At 30.8% G+C, this 25,256-nt stretch overlaps 1 protein-coding gene and 1 long non-coding RNA gene across 3 annotated transcripts in view; one reads left to right on the top strand and one right to left on the bottom strand.

Annotated features, from left to right (window-relative positions):
* Positions 1-23,301, top strand: part of LOC136970114 (ankyrin repeat domain-containing protein 27-like) — a 53,937-nt gene extending 30,636 nt beyond the window's left edge. Inside the window, exons 6-16 of the mRNA XM_067264503.1 lie at positions 2,258-2,320; positions 6,703-6,749; positions 9,356-9,512; positions 11,000-11,076; positions 13,448-13,613; positions 17,084-17,155; positions 18,207-18,261; positions 18,376-18,514; positions 18,605-18,698; positions 19,004-19,206; positions 23,035-23,301. Coding sequence (XP_067120604.1) covers positions 2,258-2,320; positions 6,703-6,749; positions 9,356-9,512; positions 11,000-11,076; positions 13,448-13,613; positions 17,084-17,155; positions 18,207-18,261; positions 18,376-18,514; positions 18,605-18,698; positions 19,004-19,206; positions 23,035-23,095 — 1,134 coding nt within the window. The 3' untranslated portion in view covers positions 23,096-23,301. The remainder of the gene's footprint in view (positions 1-2,257; positions 2,321-6,702; positions 6,750-9,355; positions 9,513-10,999; positions 11,077-13,447; positions 13,614-17,083; positions 17,156-18,206; positions 18,262-18,375; positions 18,515-18,604; positions 18,699-19,003; positions 19,207-23,034) is intronic.
* The window catches only part of LOC136970124 (uncharacterized), a 162,826-nt gene that overhangs the window by 8,330 nt on the left and 129,240 nt on the right, over positions 1-25,256 (bottom strand). The gene's annotated exons all lie outside the window — the stretch shown is intronic.

Below are 25,256 nucleotides of genomic sequence, written 5' to 3'. Positions count from 1 at the left end.
TGTTGGAATTATATATCATGCAGATTTTCAGAAAATATTTTAAAATTTATATGTATATCTTGATCATGTGTAAGAAATTTTTCAAAGAATCTTGCTGATTTCAATAATAATTACTAAACAAATATAGTTCTGCACTAATGTACAGTGCATAAATTACTAAATTTTAAATACATATATTTGCTAATACAATAAACTCAATTTTCTGGCCCAATCAGCCATCTCATAAAGTTTTTTTTTCTATAAACAAAAAGTACAAAATAATTTTAATAATATAATAATTTGGTACTTTTTATTATAGTACAGTATTATATAATAATAATAATAATAATGCTGCGTAAAAATGTGATTGCAAATGTTTTCATTAAACATATGGTTATTGTGCAAATAATGCATCACAGTGATTAAAGATGTCTTACTGGCACACACTTGCTGAAAAATTCGTACCATTATCACACAAACCATAAAAATCACAGCTGAAAAATAAACTGTGTGTAGGACAGTCCTACACACACTTTATTTTTAGTTAAAGTTAACTTAACTGTTAAAGTTAATTTAATATATTCAGCAAAATGGCTGAGAATAAAATATCAACATATTCCCACAAAAAGATCTAATATAAAATCTTATTCAGACACTTCCAATTTTTTTTTTTTTAGTCTTTTATTGTGGGTTTAAACTATTCATAACATATATATATCTCAAAGCCTGATAATTATATTAAAGCCAAGCAATTACCAGATTAAATCAGACTACATTACAACTATTAGTAATTATTAAATATGTAATTTGACACTAGAGGTAGACGTTAGGCACCATCTCTTATTAAATTTAATAAGAAATAGCACCTAACACCTACATCTAATGTCAAATTACTTGTATTTAATAATTACTACTAGTTAGCAAGATTAAATCAGGCTACATTACAATCATTTGACTCCTATTTATAATGATGGAAGTAATTGAAGCTGGCTGTTTTCATCTCACATTAATAAATTAGATAAACTGTTAGTTGACAACAACCTACAAGAGTAACTGTTATCAGTTTTCTTTAGAAAAAGTGATTTAATATAAACAAATGAACAAAAAATGTGTTTGACATTTTCAAATACTAACATGTTCCTGAAAGGAATGTGGTAACAATCAAACTTGGCACAAATCACTGTTAGTAACATGATATAAAATGCAGACAGCCAGCACAAACATTAATTGAAAATGTGAAAATTGAACCGGTAATATTTATTGGAATACAACTCTTCAATTTTTGCGGAATTATGAATAGAAATTATTACAAGAATGAATTTGTTTGCATGGGAAAGGTTTTTTAATAACTTTTGAATAGCTTTAAAAATATTTCTAATGTTTATTATGTATTATTGATATATTTGAAACAGTCTGTAAGTCTTGAAAAATGTTTTGTCAAATGATAAACTGACTTCTTAAATATTATTAGTAATGTGTCTTAATGGATAATGATAAATATGGAGTCATTTACCAGCAGGTAATTAGATTAACAGATGATATTAATCAAGTTGTTGAAACAATTCAGAAAAACATTGATGTTTGGCTTACAATGCCAAATAATTAGTAGGTTATCAATATATCTGGAATAAAAGGCAATGTTTTGTTTGTGGGACAGAAGACCTAATTTTACAGTGATCTGATTTTCACAAAGTGTGCTTGAAAGGGAACTTCCCATAGAAACTCCTCTGCACTGCAGGTAAGCCACCTCCTCAAGTTGGAAGGAGGAGTGGCAAGTTAAATTGGCCAATTCTAATATAGCTGCATGAAAGTTGCCTTTGTTGTCTATGCAATTGAGAAGAAAGTTATTTACTTGACTTTCCATTTATCCTCCTTCCAATTTGAGGAAGTGACTTACCTGCAGTGCAGGGGAGTGCCTATGGAAAGTCCCTGTTTGGGCACACACTGTGAGTTAATCATCAGACAACTGGAAAATCAGGTATTTAGCCATACAGAATGTTTATAAAGTTACAAAAGTTGAATAATAATTGCTTTTTATCTATAGAAACAGTTTCAGTTCCTTCTTACATATTTTTGAATTCAAGAAGCCCTTTAGATGGAAGATATCATCTGCTTTTGGGAGCTTATTTGTAGACCTTTTTATATTTTTGATTGAAATGAATAATGCCCTCATAGACTTAAGATTAGTGTCTGTTGAATTTAGTCAACTATGTGCTATATTTTAAAAAGCTCCTATCATTTGTGTGTATGAAAATAACTTTTCCATTTTTTATTTCAGGAATATAAAAGGTTTCGTATTCTACTGATTGATAAACCTTTAGATCCTAGATACTGCAAAAAGGTAAGTTATACATTATATGATTTATATGTATATAAACATCCCAAACCCCGACATATTAATACTAAACCAAATGATCACCATGATTAATCAGGCTAGTTTTGCTACTATTAATAATTAGGAATTAAGTAATTTGGCACTAAAGGTAGACATTAGGTGTCATCTCTTATCAAAATTAATAATTATAATAATTTAATATTTATTAAATAATTTAGAACAGTCTGGAAGAAAAGAATCTGCCCAAAGCTGGATTTGAACCTTTGACCTTTGCTTACTATGTGGTGCCCAGTTACACCACTCAGACCTCTGAGCAATTCTTTGCTTTTAGACATATTTAAATCTTGACATAACCATTAACAGTTACTGACAGCAGTGGCTGGGGAGGTCCTACACCCACGGCCAATGCACTTCTCCACTATGGTACTCAGCTGGCTATCACTTATATAGATATGGGCATAGGAGTTGTCCCTAGTCAATGCTGTCAGTAACTGTAAATAGTTATATCAAGATTTATATATGTCTGGAAGCAAAGAAATGCTCAGAGGTCTGGGTGGCATAATTATGACAATCGTGTGGTTTAGTGTAATATGATTTGTTTACATAACTAAATTTATTAAATATTTAATTATATAAACAAAATTAATTTTCTTTAAATAATAAGTAAGCTCTCTAGCAGAAAAGTAACAAAAAATACACAACCTAATTAAAAATGAAAACCATACTTTAAAAATTAATTTAAATTTATATAATTTGTGAAAAAATACTACTGTAATTACTATTTTAACATGTCACTTGCATTACTCAATATGTAAAGTGTGATTTAGACAGTTGAAAGTATTGTTAACCCTTTTGCCCCTGTTTGCCCCACCCCTTCTTTATGTTTATTTTGAAAAACGACCAAGGGCAATATAGGTCAGTCAAGGTCAGTCAGGGAATATTTATTTAAAAATTCACCAAAAATCAAATTATTATATTCATAGGAAAAAAATTACGTACATTTGCTAATATCTTTAGTTTTAAATAAGATATTTTTCAATAAATTTTATTAGAAAAATTTATGAGAAAAAAAAATAATATATCATAACTGACATTCAAACTTGAAAATTTGTTACTTTTTGTCAAAATTAACATTGTCTGGTTACTTCATTCTTATTGGCACTGAGCCAGAACAACGTAGAATATTGTTCTGTACAATTTGATATAACATTTATGCATGTACGTTTATTCGTTGTGAAATTATTGCACATTATATCAAACATTTGTTTGAAATTAAACTTTATTCTGCTCTCAACTAATATAATGAACTAATATACTTTATTCACTTCATATCAGACAAGATTATATATTTTTGTAATAAACATATGATTACCAGTAGCAATAGATGTAACGTTTGCTGATATTTTTAATTAAAATAAAAATTAAAAATTAAAAAAATTATAAAATATCAGAACCGAAGGTCATAACTTGAATATTTATAATGCATTAACATATTATAGCTGAATAAACTTATTATAGCATGAATGAACTTATTATAGTAATATTATTGCATGAATATGCTAAAAATGAAATAAAAAATTATCAGAAAATGAAAAATTAAGGAAAAAAAACCGATAATTAAAATTTTTTAAGTCAACAAAACACCACCTGGACAAAAATGTGAAACAGATGATAAACAAGACGCTGCCATCAAGTGCTGACATCTGTTGTCGATAAATTTTATAAAAATCGATTGTTAACAGGGTAATGATCACTTGGTACCCTGGCCTTTTTGCTTAACAATTAGGCTTATGATAGCTCGGTACCCCGGTCACAAAAGGGTTAAATAACAAAATATGTGATAACTGTAGTAAGATTTGTATTATGCTGCTGAGAATTTTATAATGAGATATTTTGTTATAAAATGAGAGACGATATTATATAATTTAATGGTAAAAGGCTTTATCTCAGATTAACATTTTCAGAATCTACAGCTTCATCTTCATATTATATTTTAATGTTAGTTTGTTTAATGTAAGAATGTAACTGACCCAAAGACTAATTTTTGGATTTAGATTAATGGGTCTTGAATTAATGCTTTCAGAATTACAGATTCCAAAAACATTAATTCAAAATAAAGTCTTTTTCTGACTCCTATAAGTGTGTAAAGTGGTACTTTTAGTTGTACTTACACAAACTATGGAATCATATAATTAAGTGAAAGGATAATTTGACAATTTAAATTACAAATTATCTATTGGGGTTGGACATTACTTGGGTCTTAAACTAAAACATTTTTTTTTGTCAATTAATGTAGACAAAGATTGACAGAAACTGAATTTCAGTTTAATTCTAAATTGAAAAATTTTCTTTAGTATGTTTTATTAATAGTTATTTTGAAAAATGAAATTTTAAGCTAAATGATTGGCAAATTATACTGGGCTATATTACTATTATTAACTAAATAATAATTAATTTGACACTAGAGGTAGATGTTAGGTGCCATCTCTTGCTGAATTTAATAATTATAATTAAATTATATTTTAATAATTAATATAGAAGGTTCTGGAAGAAAAGAATTGGACTTGAACCAACAACTTCTGCCTACCATGAAGTTGCATTGCACTTACATTACCCAGACCTTTGTCTGATCCTCACTTCCAGGACTTATTACTTTATATATAGCCATACTTGGTTACTTGTGGTGCTGACTGGAGATGACTCAGTGCCATAACTCTCACTATGACACTCAGCAGCCATCTATCACATCTACCTCGGCACACACACACACACACAGACCTTGGCCTCTACCTCAGCATGATATATGTACATACCATGCTGAGGTAGATGTGATAGATGGCTGCTGAGTGTCATAGTGAGAGTTATGGCACTGAGTCATCTCCAGTCAGCACCACAAGTAACCAAGTATGGTTATATATAAAGTAATAAGTCCTGGAAGTGAGGATCAGACAAAGATCTGGGTAATGTAACTGCAATGCAACTTCGTGGTAGGCAGAAGTTGTTGGTTCAAGTCCTGCTTCAGGCCAATTCTTTTCTTCCAGAACCTTCTATATATATTAATTATTAAATTTAGCAAGAGATGGCACCTAACATCCACCTCTAGTGCCAAGTTACTTAGCATTTAATTAATAATAGTAGTAGTAAAAGTATAGCCTGATATAATGTGGTAATGGTTTGGCTTTGACATTTTAAGTTCATTGTAAGCCATTTTGATGCATCTTTGTTTCACTAAAATAATCTTTGTTGGTTATAAATATAAATTGCTTATAAATTATTGATCTAATGGTGTGTTAGATTTAAAATTATCATCCATTCAGTTAAATTATTAAACAAAATCATGACTATTTGTTAATGTTTTAAATGGTTTTAATCATACATTTTTGATATTCAAAGAAAATATATTCTTTTCTACAAAAAATTAAAGTTTGCAAATTACCACACAAACAGCTTCATAATCCAATTAGAATATTCATTATTCTGGTATTCCAAAGATGGGGAATGGTATTGAATACAATCTTTATTCAAGTGAATAATTATCAATTCTTGTACTAAATTTTTTCATAAACTTTTTTGAAATTGTATTTATCATTACATTTGCTATATTAAATGTCTTTTCCAATTTCATAATTCTTATGGCAATTGACAATTTGTTACAGAAACAAAGTTCAAATATACAATATATTGTAATTTAGAATTCTATACTGTCTTGTAAGTCACAGCTTTTCACATATTCAACAAATTCTAATCAATTGCTTATTTAAAGATTAACTGGTTCAGAGAAGATATTTTATTCAATTTAAATGCACGTGTTTTCATTTAATGTGTAGTAGTAATAGTGGATTGTCAAGATTAAGTTTTAATGTTTATAATATGGCAAGCTGCATTTTATATTGTTGCTTGCTTGTATGTTTAGTTTGTGAGCTATTTAAACATGTGTTTTTACAGACATTAAAACTTTTCAATACTATTGTCATTCCTTAACTAACATAAGAAAGACAAAACTGCTAATAGTTCAAGGAATTGCTATTTGCTATGATTAAACTTTGGAATAGTTTGTGTCATTGTTGTATCAAAACTAAAAGGTCAAATTTGTTTAAGTGCTAATAAGCATAGAATAGCAACTAACTAAAACATAAACAACACTGAGTATCTCTAGAGTACCTCATGTACTCTAGAGATACTCAAATATAACAATTGTCTCCATAATTTAAAAATATATTTTGAATTTGAAATAATTTAACATTTATTTTAGTTTATGAAATTTATTTTAAATAAGATAAAGATCTTTTATATTATATTATTATATATATATATATATGTGTGTGTGTGTGTTGTATATGTAATTTGATTTAAAATTAAAACTGATAATTTCTTTTTTTCTTTTCAAGAATAAAAGTACTGTAGATTTTGCTTCTCAGAATAACTTCATTTCAGAGTAAGTATATATTTTAAATATTCATTTTGATTTCTGAAGTCTTCAGATTCAAAGTTATTCAAACAATTTTCAATTGTCTGTAACTGTAACAAATAGATGAAATACTATAGGGTGGTGCACAAAAAAGTAGCTTGTTTTAGAGTGCCTAGTATTGAGTTATGTGAATAGCATCATGAACATATTGAGAACATCACTCGTTCAATGAGACCATTTACTGAATGAGTTGATACCATATGATGATCTCAATATGTTTGTATTGCTACTCACATAACTTGAGACTAGGCACCCTGGTCAAGTCTCTAACTCTAAGTGTATCTCATGGAATGAGCAAACTGCATCAGTCTAGTGGAATGTATGGAATGAACATTTGTGCCCCATATTGTGCAATTTCACACACAATAGAGGAACTGAGGGATAACGTCAGCCACAAAGTTGCCACCATTGATGTCATTACACTGAGTATTCCTAAGTATGTTTGATGTATACAACAGTGTATAAATGCAATAGGTGACTGATTTTGACTTCATCTATGATAGTGATATCAGCTGTTTCTGTGTTTTTGCTAAGCTACAGACCACAGCTGCTTTCTCATGTGCCATGCCACCATGGCTTTACAATGTCAATTGATGCTAGGTACAATAATGAAGATACTAGCGAAATATTAAATAGTTAATGTATTTAAATACATATCATAAATTTGATTCTATTGCTATAATGGCAAATTAAAAACAGCTTTTATTTTTATGAAGTAACTTCTTTAACATAAGCTGATACTCTCCTCATTAGTCAAACAAAAAGGATAATAGTGATTTGTTACGGTTCTTAAAACAAATCATAAGCTTATATAATAAGATATGTCCAAAAAATTCAAGAAAATTAAGCATTTTCAGAAAATTTCTGAACAACAAGTACTAAGATATTTTTATCATTACAATGCACTATGAATATAATTTTGCAATAAATTAAACCAGTTTTAACATCAAAACATGAAAACTGTAGAATTGTAAAAACTTAAAGGTTTTAATATTGTTTATGGTATTTCATAACATTTGATAGTTAATTTAATTTCTGCAACTAGTTAACTTCTTATTTGGTCTGATAGCATCAGATATGTGATGTGTCATTGAAGTAACAAGTTTCTGTAGTCTTTTCTGATACATTCTCCCTACCCTTTACAATTTGATTTCAGTTCTGCACAGAAATACTGCTTTTTGTTTGTATATACAATCGAGTCCGCGTAAGTCAACACCCCGAGGGGAAGTTAAAATGTATTGTGTTATATGATATGACGACTAAAGCAAAGTTGAAAAAACCACAATACTACAATTAGGAAAATACAGTAGTGCAATGTACCTCTCTGACCATTCGTCAGTAAAGTTGGTTTCTTCTCTAAGTACCGGAGAAATTTCCATCGCCTTTTGTTTCAGTATCGGTCCCAAAACAGGAAGATTTGATGAACAAATTTGCTTTAGCCAATGTACAGTACCAGAGCATCTTCGACATCTTTGTACGGTGACTTTCTCTGCGTTTTTGAGACAGCTGTGACAAAATCCAAGAAAAAGCTTATTAATTTCCTGTTTTTTCTTCAGGATTCCCACCAATGTTGTTTTTGGAAGATTTTTTGGTTTGCAAATTCGGCTTGCAAAGTTTCCTTACATTCAAATTCAGAAACAAGTTCGTATTTTTCCTTCAGAGTAAGCATTGTTAGCTTTTGGACACTCATTTCTAACAAGTGTGAAACAGGTGCTACAAATAATGCATGACATGAGAAAATGCAAAATTGGATTCTGCTGTGACGTTGATGTAGATTGTATATTTTCTTTTTGTTTATCTGTTATTATTTTATATATAAAAATACATAAAATGTTAAGGCATTTTTATTACTATGTATATATTAATAAATAAGTTGACTCCCCTCCTGAAAAAATTGAGTTTACACTGTAAATTCATTTTTTTCAGGAGGGGAGTCAACTTATCAGATGTCTAAACGAGTGTAGGACAGCAAAAATATGTTGATTTATCCAGTAATGACGAGTTAAACCGTGTCGAGTAAACCGGAGTTTTTTAACATTAATGCCTATGTAAGTCGTCCAAGACCACAGAAACTGACTACTTAACTGATGGTGTCAAGTTATACCTATGACGACTTATGTGGACTCGACTGTATCTGTCTAGAAATATTTCCCATATATTCTCAATTGCATTCAAATCAGACTTCTTTTGAAACTTTTTTTTTATTTAAGCTGTGTTTGCATTGAGTGGGAATTGTGAATGAGTGTATATCTTACAACCTTCTCCTTCAAGTTATTTTCGGAGGAAGGAGAAATTTTTATAGTTTCTTCTTCTAGCTATAAAACAAACACAATGGTTGATATAGGAGCTATGTGAAAAAATTTAACTGGCCATATGTATGTTCATTTTGTGCTACTGTGGCAAAATGTTAGCAATTTCTGCTTTTTGTTGCTGTTCTGCATGTGTCATCCTCTTAAGAGTTAAAAATTATTAATTTTTATTACTAGTAATATATTTAATTAATGCTTTAGTTTATTTAGGTATTTTTACTTTGATTACTAACTTCCTAAAAAGATTATTTTTCCTTTAAACAGTTGCAAGAAGTTTCTTCAAAGTTTCCCTCAACATATCGAACCAATGATTAAATTAGATAAAGAATTACAACAGTTTATCAATAATTACATGATTTTACCAGAATATCTTCACAATACTAGTTTAAAATTACAAGAGATTATCAAATGGGGATTTCAGGTATTTTTTACCAAATTAATATATAGTATTATTGATTACATAAACTTTGTATTATAGAAATTTTTTAATGTTGGCATGCAATTATTGGTCTAAATAAACATGTAACATCATTCTATTTTGGAACTGAATGAAACTTGCACCATATTTAAATTAAAGCTTGTTAAGGAAACCAAAATTAAGAATTTATTAGGAATGTTTTTAGCCTACTGTTCTGCCAGCTTTGGCTAATTATGCCCGACCAAAGTGAAGAGTGTGACCTGTAGAAGATCAGATCTGGGATAGCCAGACGTCACTGCCAAGCTATCATGGCTGGTCGAGAGTAAATTTGCCCCACTCTTCATTGTCATTTAGTGGTGTTTACCACTGACCTTCAACGAATGGCAGACTAAAAACATTCTTAATATTTTTGGCTTTTTTAACAAGTAATTTGAGTTTTTTATCAATTAATTTTAAGTTATATTTTTCTAATGAACAGTTAAAGACAGTGCAATAGAACTTTATTTAATTAGATTTCATGAAAGCCTAATATTGTAATTCTTACTTAGTTGAAATCTGAGATTTTACTGTTAAATTTTATTTAACAACAGTTATTCTTATGATTTTCTAGTGAAATTATCTGACATCTTTATTTTCAAAAACAGAAATCAGGCAGCAGTTTTCCAATTTGATTTGACATCATCAGTTCAAAGAATCAAACATTGATTTTTCTCTGTTACTACTAATGCACGTGTAAAAGCCATCAAATGTTTTATTAAGAACCAACTACAGCTTGTGAAAATGAAAATATTGATTGATACTAAAAGATTGCATTTCTAAGCATTAATAATGCTTTTGTTGCATATAATCAATCTAGTGATTGGTCTGTTAATAAATTTTATAACTTAATAACTAATTGGGGAAATAAAAACAATATATTTATATTGTTTTTATTTCCCCAATTAGTTATTAAGGATATAATTTTTTGAATAGAAATAAGTGGATGTATTTTTACATACTTATATTGCATCATATGTCTAAGTAACTTTGATATTACATCTTCTGACATTAAGAGTTTATTGATAAATATAAAAATATACATTAAATATACACAAAATTATATACATAAACAAGAGCTCAATAAGCTCGATTTTTGATTAAAATCAGATGATCTGCCAAATTATTGGGTTATGATTAGTTGGAGTTTCTTATCAATTACGAAATCTCCTAATTAAGTACAGTTTTATTATGGAAGTTGTGGGTTCAAGTTCTGCTCCAGACTGATTTGTTTTCTTCTAGAAATTTTAAGTCAAAAATTAATTTATTATAATTATTAAAATATCACGAGATGGCAGCTTAACTGCCTACCTTTAGGCAAATTAATTTGTATCTAATTATTAACTTAATCTAATCATAGCCTGATAATTCAGCAGACTGTCTGACAAAATATTATATATTTTGAAATATATAATATTAATTTTGTTTAATTTTAATTTTTGTTTTCATTCTAGCTTTTCACCAGTGTTCATACTCCAGTTTTGCAAGATAATGAATTTCTGTCGATTGAAATTAATAGTGCTATTGAAAAGTAAGAAATCAGAAGTTATTAGTAATAAAATTAACCAGATTCTAAGTATGATGATAAATTCCAATGAAATATTGACTTTAACAAGTTTTAATTTACTGCGTGATTGCTATAGTAAATACATAGATAATGGAAAAACAAGGTTAGATTAATTATTACGAATGATGAGCACCAAAACAGATAAACAATTTTGCAGTTGTATACATCAGACATTTTGTTTGACTTCTTATTTATTTCGTTTGATTCAATGTAAACATTTGAATATTTATCAAGGATCTAATGTTTGAAAAATTTGCAATTGGAGAGATTTTCTGTACAGTTCAAGAGATTTCTTATCACTTATCAAGATTTTTTTATTTATTCATTATTCTCTGTGGGCTAGGAGTTGTGATTTTTCTTTGCCCGTCCAAGGGTTTGGCCAGATTCAAAATACAAGTGACCAGTTATGAATGACAGGGTCCAACATTTTTAGGACAGACTATTCATGGAAAAATTCCCTGTATTTTCCAGTTCCAGTCCTGGGGCCATATTCTGGTCACCATCTCTGGTCTTTCATCTCTCACAAGCTGGTCGCTGATTAGCTAATCACTTGGATTAGCCAATTAGCAACCGGCTTGTGAGAGACGAGAGACCAGAGACGATGACCAGAATACGGCCCCTGGAACCTTCAGAATGGTAAGCCAATGCATAATTCGAAATGCCTTAATGATTGTGATTTATAGGACCAAGGAAACTTTGTTGGACATGATAAATTCTTTATAATTTCTATATTTGTTACTGGTGGAGAGTAACTATCTAGTCTGATAATGAATCCTAAATAGTTAATTTCAGATCTGTGAATTGACATTTTACTTTCCCGGCTATTATGTATACATAACAAGGGAGTGTGTTGGAATCATGTCAAATTTGACCCTCTGGATTTTTTGCAAATCTTTGTGTTTTGAAATTCCTGAACCCAAAAAAGTAAAAACAAAAAAAGAGGGGGAAATTTCGTGCATGCATGTTTGTTTGTTAGCTAGCTAGTTATTCACACTAAATGGCCATAGATGTGTACTGTATGCTTTCTTCATGATAATACAAGACCACATGTTAATATTGACCCAGTAAATGTTGCTTGATCATGGCTGGGAGATTCTTTTTTACCCCCTGTATAACCAAACATTGTACCATCTGACTACCATCTCTTCCACTCCATGTAGCATTTCTTGGATGGAAAGCAGTTGGCTGATGATGAAAAGATGAAAATAAAACTTGTAGAGTTTGAGTCAAAACGACCAGAGTTTTATTCAGCAGGATTCCATGACTTGTACAATTGATGGAAGAAGGTGCCTTAATGTAATGACAATTATTTCTTGAATAAACTATTTTTTGTTTTTGAAATAAATGTTGTACTATAAAACTAGAAAATTTTAGAAACTTTTGCATCAATTCTATATATACAGTATATGTGAAACAGTAGATTGATGCAGTCTAATTACCATTGTACAAGTGGCCCTCGACTTTTGCACATTCTACTTTTTCACAATTCACTATTTCGCACATTTTTAAAAAATTCAACTTTTTAAATATTTTTGTCGATAATGAAAACATTTCCTTTCATGCAGAATGCTCATACACTACAAAGTGCAGTAGCTCGCTCTACGTTCTCAGACACATGTCACTTCCTGCAATAGCGGACTACTCGGAATCCTAATCGCTACTGTTCCGAGCAAGAGGACAAAACATTTCAGTCTTGTATTAGGACGTGCGTTAACGTGTTGTGTGTTTTGCCAATTTATTTGTTTATGTTTAAATATTTCATCCTTATAAATTGATAAACATGAGTGAGAAACAGAAACTGCAGTGTTGATACAAACAAAAAGAAATAATAAGGACTCATAAACTTCATATGATTGCGACAAAGATGGAAATAATTAAACGTTCTGAAAACAGTGAATCTTTCTTTTTTGTCAATTGGACATTTGCACAATGTAAACAGATCTATGATATGTTCATTTTTGAAAAATAAGAGTAAAATTAAGCATGTTATAGAAATCTTTATCAAGAAAAGGAAAAAAAGGGTGGTATTCAACTAATTCTTGACAAGTTTATAAAGAAAACACCCAAAATCACTTAAACATGCCTCGTTAACTTCATTATGTATATATATTGATAAATAAATACTTTAAAACATAGCTTTTGGTGCATATTTTTTTTTTATATCCCTCTACTTTCGAACATTCAACATTCGCACACTCTTTCAGGAACCAGTTATGTGCGAAAGTCGAGGGCTCACTGTATACTGATATTTCCCATAATTTAATCATGTGTCTGAGTTTTAATAACTACATTTAGTAGTTTTTGAACTATTAAAAAGTAATTTTTTTTTTTTCAGTTATGTTTTAGAAGCTGTTCATCACAAATTATTCCCAATTATAAAACAGAAATGTTCATTGGAAGATCGTTTGCTATCTACCAAATTACAACAGTTATATTCTTCAAATCTGTCTGCAGATCAGCTGGGAGTTAAGCCAGAATTCTGCTGTCAGACTCCAAATGCCGTAAATATGTTTAAAAAAATTTCTTTGATTATTAGATAATTGATTTTAAATTTACATTTGATAATATATATTATATATATATATATATGTATATATAGAAACAATTGGTGTATATTGTAGTTTAATGTCAGAGATACCCATTTTTGATACTCAGATATTAATAGATGTATATCACACTGATTGATTGATTGATATAAAGGGTATGATGCAGAAGTAATGCCTCCTATTTTTTCTGGAAAACTAGTATATTTAAAATGGCTCTCTGCAGAGATATTGTAAGTTGTGGTTGCTCCTTTCAGCTTGTTGATTGGTTTTAGTGACTGTAGAATAGCTGAGCAAAATACTACTTGTCCAAGTAACATTTTGTCTGCTCAGCTATTCTACAGTCATGTATAAGTGGTTTAGTGCATTGTTTGCATAAACACAGTTTCTTAGTTTAGCATAACCTACAGTACCTACTACAGAGAGACTTTTTGTGAACATTCTGTATTTCAAGTAAGAAAATAAAATTTATATCATCAGTTGGATCTTACTTGACTTATTTTTCTATGTATTCTTCTCATCATTCCAACACATTTTCTTTAGCCTTCAACAAGATTCTGTGCCTCTCCTCTCATGAAAGGATAGATTAGGATTGATCTAATTTTTCCATGATCTTTCAAACCATTTTCTTCAGTGAGAAAATTGCATTTTTTCACTGTTCAGGAAGTCAACCATACAAGGTATTTTATATGAATGTCAGTATCTTTTATTTTAACATTTCACTACTTTGATAACATTTGACAGTTTTTTTTTGCCCATACAATTATAAGCTGGAAGCTTTAATATTTTTCAAGTATTGTAACATTTATGTACATAAACTTTTCTACAAGAAAAAAGCAAACATTACTACTTTACCACATCTCAAATATATTGGTAATGAAATGAAAAGAGGATTTGCAAGAAGTTTGGTGACACTTCAAGTCAGACTTTGTAATGCCATGGCCATGAATTGTAAGATCATCCATTCTCACAAGATAAATTCTTTAAAAATTTTGTGGGACTTCTAATTATACTTAAATGTCTTGATCTTTCTTCAGATTTTTCAGATCTTTCTTTATTCACAACCATTTGTATTTTTGGTCTTATATAGGTCCCATGAATTGCTACTTATTAAAAAAGGGCTCTTCTATGGCCTGTGGTGTTCCTATTTAAATCTGGAATCAGGACACAACTTTTTTGGTGGATCAGCCCTGGTCCCAAATTACCTGAAATCAAATTTCAGCTTTGTGCAAAAATTCAAAAACTTTCCAGATATCTTGGGAAAGTTTTAGCTGATGTTGATCAAATACAAACTATGTAATACAACTATGTAAGGGCCATGTACATTTTTTAAAATGGATTTTTATATGCATGTTTATTATGTGAAACAACCAAAACAAGAATTCTTTGAATTTTTGTGTCCCTTAGTGAAGCCTGTTACAAGCTGAAAAATATACTGTCTGAAAGTACAATGTCTGATCTATATGTCTGCAAAGTTTCATTAATTTATTTTGATGGTAAGATACCAAGAAAAATTAACAAGAGACTATATATAAAGTTTTCTATAGGTTACTAGGTATGGGTCAGACATCTCACTCATTGTGGCACTAGAATATGTAGTTACACACTACACTATTGCTTATGTTTATAGGGTACATAGATAGGTGTATAAGCAATTTGAAGTTTGTTTGGTATTTTCAAGAACTTCTGTTAATGTATATAAAAAGGAAAATTAGAAAACAAGCAGATAAGAGTAATGGTTTAACAACTCTAATAAATGAGAATTGTGAAAAAATAAAATATTCTAGCTTAAAAATTAAATTTCATAGCATTTAACTTTAGTGACAATAAATTTACTACTCAAACTTAAGAGGTACCCTGGGATGAGATATCAATTCAAATTTAGCCTAATTTTAATTTAGAAAGTTTCTAGGATGTTTAAGTATATTACAAAATATAAATCAGCAAAGTTTTAGATAATTTGTCTATTATAATTTGAAAAAAAAAAAAAAAAGAAAAACCTGAGAGAAAGCAATGTATTTCAATGTAATCAAAAAAATTGAAGTTTGATGAGCACATTCTTTGGTGCCAACTTCACCTGTAGACTTAACTTTGTGAACTTTGGCTTTATTTCTGGTTGAGGGTTTGAATTTTAAAGTATTGTTTGCATTATGACCTAGACCAAGATGTATTCTATTTGTTTGCAAAAAATAATTTAAATTGTTAAATGGTTTCAGAGGAGTTAACTGTCACACAAATATCAGAGTCATTGTTAAGAGAGCTATGCTTTGCTCTGCTTAATAATGGCATTCCCATTGAAACTATATACTGTGTAAAACTGCTGTTATCCAGCTTGAACATCAATTGTGTCCTCTGAACTGGCATTTATTTACAGCAGCTTTATACAGTGTGGAGTTTCAATTGGAATACCATTATATTCTATGGGAAACTGAATATATATGTTTTTGTTAATTTTTCTTGGTATCTTGCTATCAAGATAAATTAATGAAACTTTGTAGATATCTATATACTATATATATAAAACTGCAGAAAGCTTTTGAATTCTTTTGAATTTTTGTGTCACAGCATGTGAAAGTTTGAAACTGAAATTTGGCCAGCCAGGGGTAGTTTGGGGCCAGGTTTTGGCCTGATGTGGATTTAGGCAAGAACACCATAGGCCATAGTAATGCCTTTTGTTAACATAAACATTTATAGATGGCTAATTTGGGATATTTTCTCATAAACCACCATTTTAAGTTTTTGTGATCCTCCATTTTGTAACTTTCTACTACAAGAAATCTGTTCTGTAGCATAGGCCATTTCTAATTAGCATGACACTTAATTTAAATTGATGAAGACAAACTAACACTACACTTGGGAATTAGTGATGCATGATGAGTCAGTTGGACACTGCCAACTGGTAGCTTTGTCAAACACCTCATACTATTACTTAATACTATTCATATGATTACTCAATGTATAAATATATATTAATCTATCAGGTTTTTAACTTGTTAAAACAGAATCTTTTATAAAAAGTCAGAAATGTATTCCTAAGTAGAATATTGTAATTATTCAAATGCATTTGTTTACTGTTTGACAAGTTTTGTTCAGTAAAAACAGAATAGAACATAACACATGGCTGGGTAACACATAATATCAGTCTTAATGTTTAAAGTACTTCTTAAGCTTAATTGTTTTAATCATTTGCTGGCCTTCAAGATATACATGTTTTTGTTTTTAATGAATTTTCTGATGGCAGAATGAATAAAACCTGAATTTCCTCTAATTATAGTCTTTATAATGAAATAAGAAGTGTTGTCATTATGTGTAATGTTTTTTAAATTTTATTTTGATATATATTTTAAAAAAATTAATGCTGTATCAAACAAAAAAATAAATTTTCAAATAATTGAGTACCAAAATCATTTATTCTTATTTGTTTTTAGTTAGTTGAACTGGCAAATCTGAATGCAAAAAATAATCCTGCACAGAAGTTAAGATGCCTGAAGTCGACACTGGTAAGAGAAATTCACTTGTCAAAAGAATATATTGAGGAAGGTTTTAATGACTAATAATAATAATAATAATAATTTTCTGTTGCCACTATTCAAGATTCTGAATTCTTGTCTTCAAAAATAATTATGCGATTAAGAATTTGAGAATTTTACTGTGTGGTCCACCTTTTTAAATTTTGATATTCAAGCTTTAACTCAAGTCTGACTCAGAAACTGCCCACTGGTGTCTGAGCAGATAAAACCACTGGACACCAGTAGTTGGTTCTAGGTTCACACCTGACCATTGGGCTGGGTGCATAGAATTTTCCAGGTTTCTTTTACTTATTTGATTCTACAGAGAATTTCTATTTAGGAAAGTCCTTTTGGAAGGCATCCTTCTCATCAGGTTGGTTGCATGTTGTACTGCCTTATTCCATCAATCTAATCTAGAAAATTTTGAGTGCAATATTTGACATATTAATATTTAGAAAGATCATACTAGAATACAAACTTATATACAGTAAAACCTTGTTATTTTAATATCAGATAATTCAAAGTATTGCATAATTTGAAGCCAAGTCTAGTCCCAAGCCAAGAGAATAGGATTTTGCATATATTTTAGTTCAAGTAATTCAAAATATGCATACAAAGGAACTCAAAGTCATAATCTGGCCCAGTGACCCACAATATTTCAAATGATAAAAATATCATTTTATTATTTGAAATATTCCTACATATTACATATCTATAAGAAAGTTTTCATGCCCAAGTTGCAGTGATGGTTTTGATTTTACCAATTATACATTCATTCAAGGTCATTCTTACTTTATACACGTTATGGTCAAAGGGGATACATTATGTCACAAAAAAGCCAAAACACACAAGTTGGGTTACCATTTACAGTTAGGATGGAAGCTGCTAGCGTTATAACAAATATATATTGATTTGGATCCACACACAAATGGTAATATCATCAAAATGTAAATTTCCTCAAAATATTTTCTCATATCTAACCATCATTAAGAAATTAATTAATTCTTTTGCTGTTGTTTAATATGTGTGTATATTCTTACAGGAAATGTTAACGGAAGATGTAAAAAATTCAGTCGCTCCTCTTCCCGGATTTAGTGGTGGGTATATGCAATTACATAAATTAACTTATTATCCTCCTTATTATAAATAATTACTGCTTATATTTTTAAACTCAAATTTTAGGTTTAAAGTAATATTTTGTTTGTTTTCAGATATTCCGTGCTTAACATCAGACGATCTGATCCCCATTTTAGTTACAGTACTGGTGCAGTCTAGACCTCAATATTTAGAAAGTAATTTATATTATATACAGAATTTCTCATGGCAGTTGTCGGCTAATTCAAAATTAAGGTACAGATGTAAATAACTTTGTTATGGGATGTCGGATAAGAAATTTTCACTTGTTTCATTCTTAATGCATATAAATTTTTTGCATTTTAGTTATAGTCTGGTGACGTTTCAAGCAGCTAAAGAATTCATTAAAAGTTTTGAAGTGTTGCATCTGAAACCTTCGAGTAGCAGATTAAAGAAAGAGGTAAGTTTTTAAATTGTCATTAAGAGTTTCTTTTGCTAATCAGATGTTTTTACACTGCAAAATTAGTTTAAAAATAGTTAATTTCATTTATTATTTCAATACATAAATCAATGTGAATGAATTCTTCTGTAAAAAGAAATATGTTGTATACATTGAACACACACAAAAATGCTAGTAGCAGTATGATTCTCTACATTTGCAATTTATTAAATTATATTTCAAGAAAGAGAAACTGTTTAGTTCAATTTTAAACTGAATTTTGACAATAGAAATATTTTTTATATTAATAAATATTTCTTAAATAGATGTCGCTTGAAGAGTTGATGGAAGTGACGGTGCAGCTTCAGAAGAATTACAAGAAAGACAAAGCCGAATCTCACAAGAACTCGAATGCAGTCAGTCCCATCGACCGTCAACTGGCAAACATAACCAGAATGATAGAGGAGTCGACAAAGGAGTTCCGCCAGCAGACGGAGAATGAAGCCGAGAGGAAGAATGCAGGTCTTGGGTAATTATAAATTTTATGTTTTTAATACATACAGCAAATTAAAAGCATGTAGATCTAACTGAATTAGAATCAATTTTGTATCCTCCATAAATGTAGATACACAAATTTGAATAAACAATACAGATTAAGCTCCAGACTATAAAAACTACAAAATAATACCACTAGAAATACCAGACATTTTATCTGGAATATCAGCAACAACATATCTAAATTATTTTGTTTGTATTTTTCATGTATCTTTTCCCACATACAATTGAAGTTTAAGTAAAGAGAAATTTTAATTAAAATTTATAATTCTGCTTAAAGTTTGGTTATAAATGGTTGAGATTGTTTAAAAGTATCAATTTGATGTTAGTGCCAATGTTACCAAAGATGTTCCTGGTACAAGGATAGGAGAATTGTTTCATTCTTCAGATATATTTTTTTACAGATATGGACTAAATTATGGCGAATTTAATAATTATAATCGAAATGGTTCATTAGATTGATAGATTTAAGCCATTCCCTATTGTTACAGTGTGACTGTAATAACAAAATTAATCAAACATTTTAGAACAAGTTATGTAATTTAAGAAAAACCAATATTCTCTCTTAGTATGCTAGATGCCACTAATCAAGCCATTCCTTGCACTGAGGAATGGCAGATTACCCAGAGTGTACAGGCCTAAAAGCAGAGAAATGATGTGATCCATTTCTCTTTAGTACTGATTCATTTTGGAGGCAGACTGACAAATACAAGGATATATTGAAAAATAACGTTTTCACAGTCAACTTTTATATTTCTGAAATATGTCTATTAATAAAAATGTGAATGGATGGCTGAAAATTGATGTAAGCACTTTTCTACATAGCATTCATTTACAGCAGCATACTTATGCTAGTGTGCGACGAGTTGTGCTAACTCCTCCCCGTAAAAGTCGAAAGACTTCTCGTGCAACCGTTTTTGTACTTTTGCATCTGAAGAGAAATGTGTGCCCTTCAGATGTTCCTTGAGCTTTGGGAAGAAGAAAAAATCTCAAGCCACAAGGTCATGGCTGTAAAATGTTATTGAATCAAAGCTTCTCTATTACTGTGTGGGTTTGCTTGCTCATTTGAGGTCAAGCAATATCACGACAGAGAATTTTCAAAACTAACCTAGACAGCTGTCACTTATGATTTCTTAAGGTGACGATATATTGTTCTGAGTTAATAGTCTCGCCACAGTCCCAGAAGTCAAGATGAGTGATGTCCTGGAAAATGGTAATTATGACTTTATCCACTGAGGGAACTGTTTTGAGTTTTTTCAGTTGAGACAAACTCTTAAATCTATACTCCACAGACTGATGTTTTATCTCAGGGTCATAGTGGTGTGTGCAGTATTTGTCACTGCTCACAATTCTATGAAGAAAAGCAACACCTTCTGTGTCATGATGAGCCAAAAGTTGTTGAAAAATTTCTTTTTTGCTGATCCAATATAAGCAAATTTTTCTGTATTGCAGAATATTCTGTATAATTTGATGTACTCTTTCCAGTGAAATGCCCAAAATCTCTGCAATGGCTTTCTACCTATATCTTGATTCTCACAAATCGATTCATTAATGTGAGCAACCTGCCTGTCATCTCATGCAAACATTGGTCATCCACTGTGTGCTTGAAACTTCAGGTTCATTTCAGCAGGATTCTCGCCTTTCACAGCCTTTTACCACCTCCTAACTGTACTGACATCAACCCAAGTATCTGCTAACTCTCAAAGTACGCAGATACTTGGGTTAAAGCTCAGTTAAAGCAGTTTTTAATTTTTCAATCAAAATTTCAGTTAATTAACTAAATTATGACTGTTGCATATGATATCAGTATAGCACAGATGAAAGTTTCATTTATTTAAAACTTTCATTTGTAACATTGGATAAGATTTATGTACTTGTTTCCTTGCAGAATCATTACTTTGTCAGAGTACAGAGTGCTCTCTAAACTGTAAGGATCCCATTTTATTACCAGTAAAATGGTTTTGTAAATATATTATTTAACTCTACATAACCTGGAGCAATTTATTCGACATTCAATTTACCGTTACTAAAATATCTTTACTGCTTAATAATACATTTTGTTATTTCGTTCCTCTTTCTTTAACTTTTTTCCATTTCTTAAATTGACTTTGTCAGGGGCAAACATTAAATATTTTTGTCCTTTTAAATATTTTGACTGCTTTCAACCACTTTCTGTAAAGATTGCATAAATCTTTAATACAATCACTCCATTACGGGATTCAAACTTGCATTCAACTTTTGCATTAAAGATTAATTGTATTCTCTTTGGAGACTGCAGGTGCAGGTGCAAATTCCTAAGTGTTTAGGAGATTAAAAAGACTGCATGCATACATATAAACATATTTTATATAAATTTTATAAAGTTAGTTGTCACATATCGCTTTAATGGGTACATTTGGAAGTTGCATAACCAATATTTATGCAAAACTAAAATCTGAAAAAAGTACAGACTTCTGAGTTATGGATATCTCTTAAATTTGACAGAAGGGTATTCTTTCTAATTATTAATCATCAAAATTTGTTCTAGAATAGGTTAAGAGAAGGGTGCACATGCAGTTTCTTTCTGAAATTTGGTCAGTGCCTGAGTCTTTTAAATATAAAATTGCACAAGTTTGAAGTATAAAGCTGTATTTAACATGGGAAATTTTCTTAATGTGTGGGCATTTTGAGTTCTCTCTCTATTTGAAAGCTCTCCCAATATTTTACAGTGTCCGTTATTCAGGAATTGTTACTTGCCATACCCACCATAACATAGAACAATCAGTACAGTGTAAAGGTTAAAGTAACATAAAGTATAATTTATAATGTAATCTAATTTACAATTTATAAGTTTTATTAGAATTTCAAAGATATAATTCATACTTTTAGTGTGAAAATAGTAACAGATGTCGCACCACTCGTTCAACAAAAGTTTTTGATAATTAAATACTGCAGTTTCCATCAGTCCACATCTGCAAGATCTAGCTGCTAAGATCTGGTCATCCAGGTATCTAACTTCTGAAATTTTTGATTGATTAGCAATACAGGACTTTCCTAGAAATGAGTATCTTCATCCTCTACAGATCTGCAGGACGTATTACTTGTAAGCCTGAGATCCACATCCTAATAGAAGATGCGGATCTCTAGCTTACAAGTAATGCATCTAGAGACTAGTCAACGTGCAGTTCAGAAGTCACACATCTTTTATTTATCAACCGTAATTTATTATCTTGTGTATAAGGGATATGCTTCCTTGGACTTTCTTGAGTCGGCAGGTTCTGAGAAACCAGAATTTCAAAACAAATTTTCCAAAGACTGTTTTCTTCTTCTATCACATAAACTAAACACATTATTGATATAAATACGTGAGCATACCAAATAACAATCGTTACACAGTGAACAGAACAATAACCTCAAATTCCCAAGATTATTTTCATGAACCAACCTTTTTCGGCAGCTTTAAACTGTCGAGATCTTTACTTATATAAAAATAAGGTGATACTTTAAAGAATTCTAACCCCTAAAATGTTACTATCTTACAAGTTTTTAAGGTTACACGCTTGAATAAGTACGAATTTGTACTGTGTTTAATTAATTTTTGATCATTTCTGCTTTATTAATTTTACTTTGTGGAAATTTTCTACAAAATCAAACAGGGTGATTGCAAGGTGGTGTACAGGAGCTTATCCTCTCTAACTTTAACCCTTTTCCTACGTTTTGGACCCAAATTTATCAGTGTTCCTGAATATTTACTTTTGTATCACCCTGTACATAATAGTGTACAAGTGCATCATAATGTTAAGCAATTAATTTATCATTGCAGGGACTTTTTGAACAATCTTCAGAACACCACCCTCGGTTTTGGATATGGAAAACAAGCTTAAAAACGTAAAGGATATGTACAGAAGAAGCTGCAGATGTGATAATTATATAAAATTTAATATTATTATTATTATTATTATTTAAAATGCTGTAGAGTTTTGTGTTCAGTGTACTTATATCCCCCCTTTTTTATAAATACTATATTTACATTTTTCAAAAATCCAAGTGTTAATTAATATTCCAAAGAATAAAAAGTATTTTTTTTTTCCTGTAGTTGTCTGTTTTCCACTTAGTTTATGTTTGAGTCTTGAAGCAATTTTCTCACCGAAAATTGATTATCCAACTAAGAAATGGAAAAATTAACCCTCTGTGAATTTGATAAGATGGAAGAAATCTGAAGAATTTACAGGTTAAGTGGCATCGTGAACTGATTTGAGTGGAGTTTTATAGATAATGCGCACCCCGACTTCTCTTTTACATTGAAGAATTTGAATGTGTCGATTGTGTTAATACACATGTTGATTTGTTTCGGTAGTATTACGGAAGTGTTTCCCAACTTGTTACTTGGCAAATCCCCTTTGGAATCTTAAGTATGTCCTTTAATAAAAAGAATTCGCGAGCCACTGGTTGGGAAACTTGGCTCGAGGATGTAGGTTATGTATATGTACTGTACAGTACATACACGTGTCTGCCTCCTTATTGGGGTAGGCGCATGTATGTACGCTCTAATATTGAATAATTTTCGGGTAATTTGGCGGGCGAAAGGGTCGAGAGGATAATTTCTCACAGAACGGGTTAGAGAAGATGCTGTTCTTTCCGAATGGAAAGTTGTCGTTAGTGTCGAGGGTTCGGACCGGGAAAGAACAACAGAAGAATGCAACAATCGCTTCCTTAATAAGGGTGAGACTGGTCGGACGACTGCCTCCAATTACCGCATTAGTCGCTATTTTCCGATCTTGACCGCTTGGCCCGGATACGCACCAACGACTCTATTTCCATTTTTAGATTCTTGCAACTCATCCCCTCCGGCTGCGGTACAACGAGGGAATTAACACTCGAATCGTTTCGGTAATGCTTCCTCCACCCTCCCCCGATTTAAGCTTTCCTTAATGGAGAAAGTTGCGATGAAAAAGTAAAGTTTTCTGTCGGGAGGAGATCGTGACGTTTCCGAGTTTAATCGAGTTACGTCCAAACTTCTTTAAGTAGATGGCTTTAGTCGGGGGTCGTTATTGGCTTCGACTTCTCTCGTACGAGCCTCGCGACAAATTAAAACTTCCGGGATTAGTCTGTCGACTGTCTTTTCGGTCACAACGGTCGATATCCCACATCATCCTCTTGCTCCTCTTCCTCCCATTTTTTCCCGTTTTCTCCATTTTTTGATGAAAGTATTCCTCTTCGACACCTAAAAATATTGCAGTTTACTTCGTTCACAATTAAATTTTCCAGTTTTTGGAGGTTGAAGCTTAAGATACTCCATAACCTCTTAAGATACCACCCTTCAACCTTTTCCAGATGAAAAGCAAGATGAAGATCTCTTCATTTAGGTGTTTTTACCTCCATCTTTCTTCTCCTCCTCTAAAAATAAAGGTAGAAAGCGAGATAGATTTTTAAGAAACGACGTTTTAACTTAGTTTACCGTTCGACTTTCATCTCCCTCTCCCCCCTTTTAAGAAGTTGAAACACAGAATAAACCTCCGCATCGCAACGAATACATCGCTAATTGCCCCTTCAAAATCCCCTCGTCTCCTAGCAACTCCCTAAACATTTTACCCTTCAAAAATGCACCACTTTACAAGGTTGGAGATGTACTCATACATACATATACACTACATCCACCCCTCTATTACTTGTTTCGATTAAGTCTGTCGCCAGCATCCCTTATCCATAAAAGCCAGGTGCGTTCTTTAAATTGAATTTTCTTCCCTTTTTTCTGTATCAAAGCGCTTGTTGCTCTCGAACGAAGCGTTTTTTTTGAGCTTACAAACCAAAAAAAATAGAATCGAAAGAGAACCTTTTTTTTATTATCAAACAGTTTATTTAGTACATAAAACAATACAGGAAAAAAAAACATATAGATGAATTATTTGCATGCACCGATGGACTACTTCACGTGGACGGTTGGCTCGACCAGACAACTATTCAATAATCCTTTACAAACTCGGAAACGAACCCATTCTCTTTATTTTTTAATTTTTAATTATTATTATTATTTTTTTAAAGTTC

The sequence above is a fragment of the Centruroides vittatus genome, unplaced genomic scaffold (assembly GCF_030686945.1).
Source record: "Centruroides vittatus isolate TY-2023 unplaced genomic scaffold, ASM3068694v2 contig_19, whole genome shotgun sequence".
NCBI classification, from domain to species: Eukaryota; Metazoa; Arthropoda; class Arachnida; order Scorpiones; family Buthidae; genus Centruroides; species Centruroides vittatus.
This window is presented reverse-complemented; position numbering and strand designations above follow the sequence as displayed.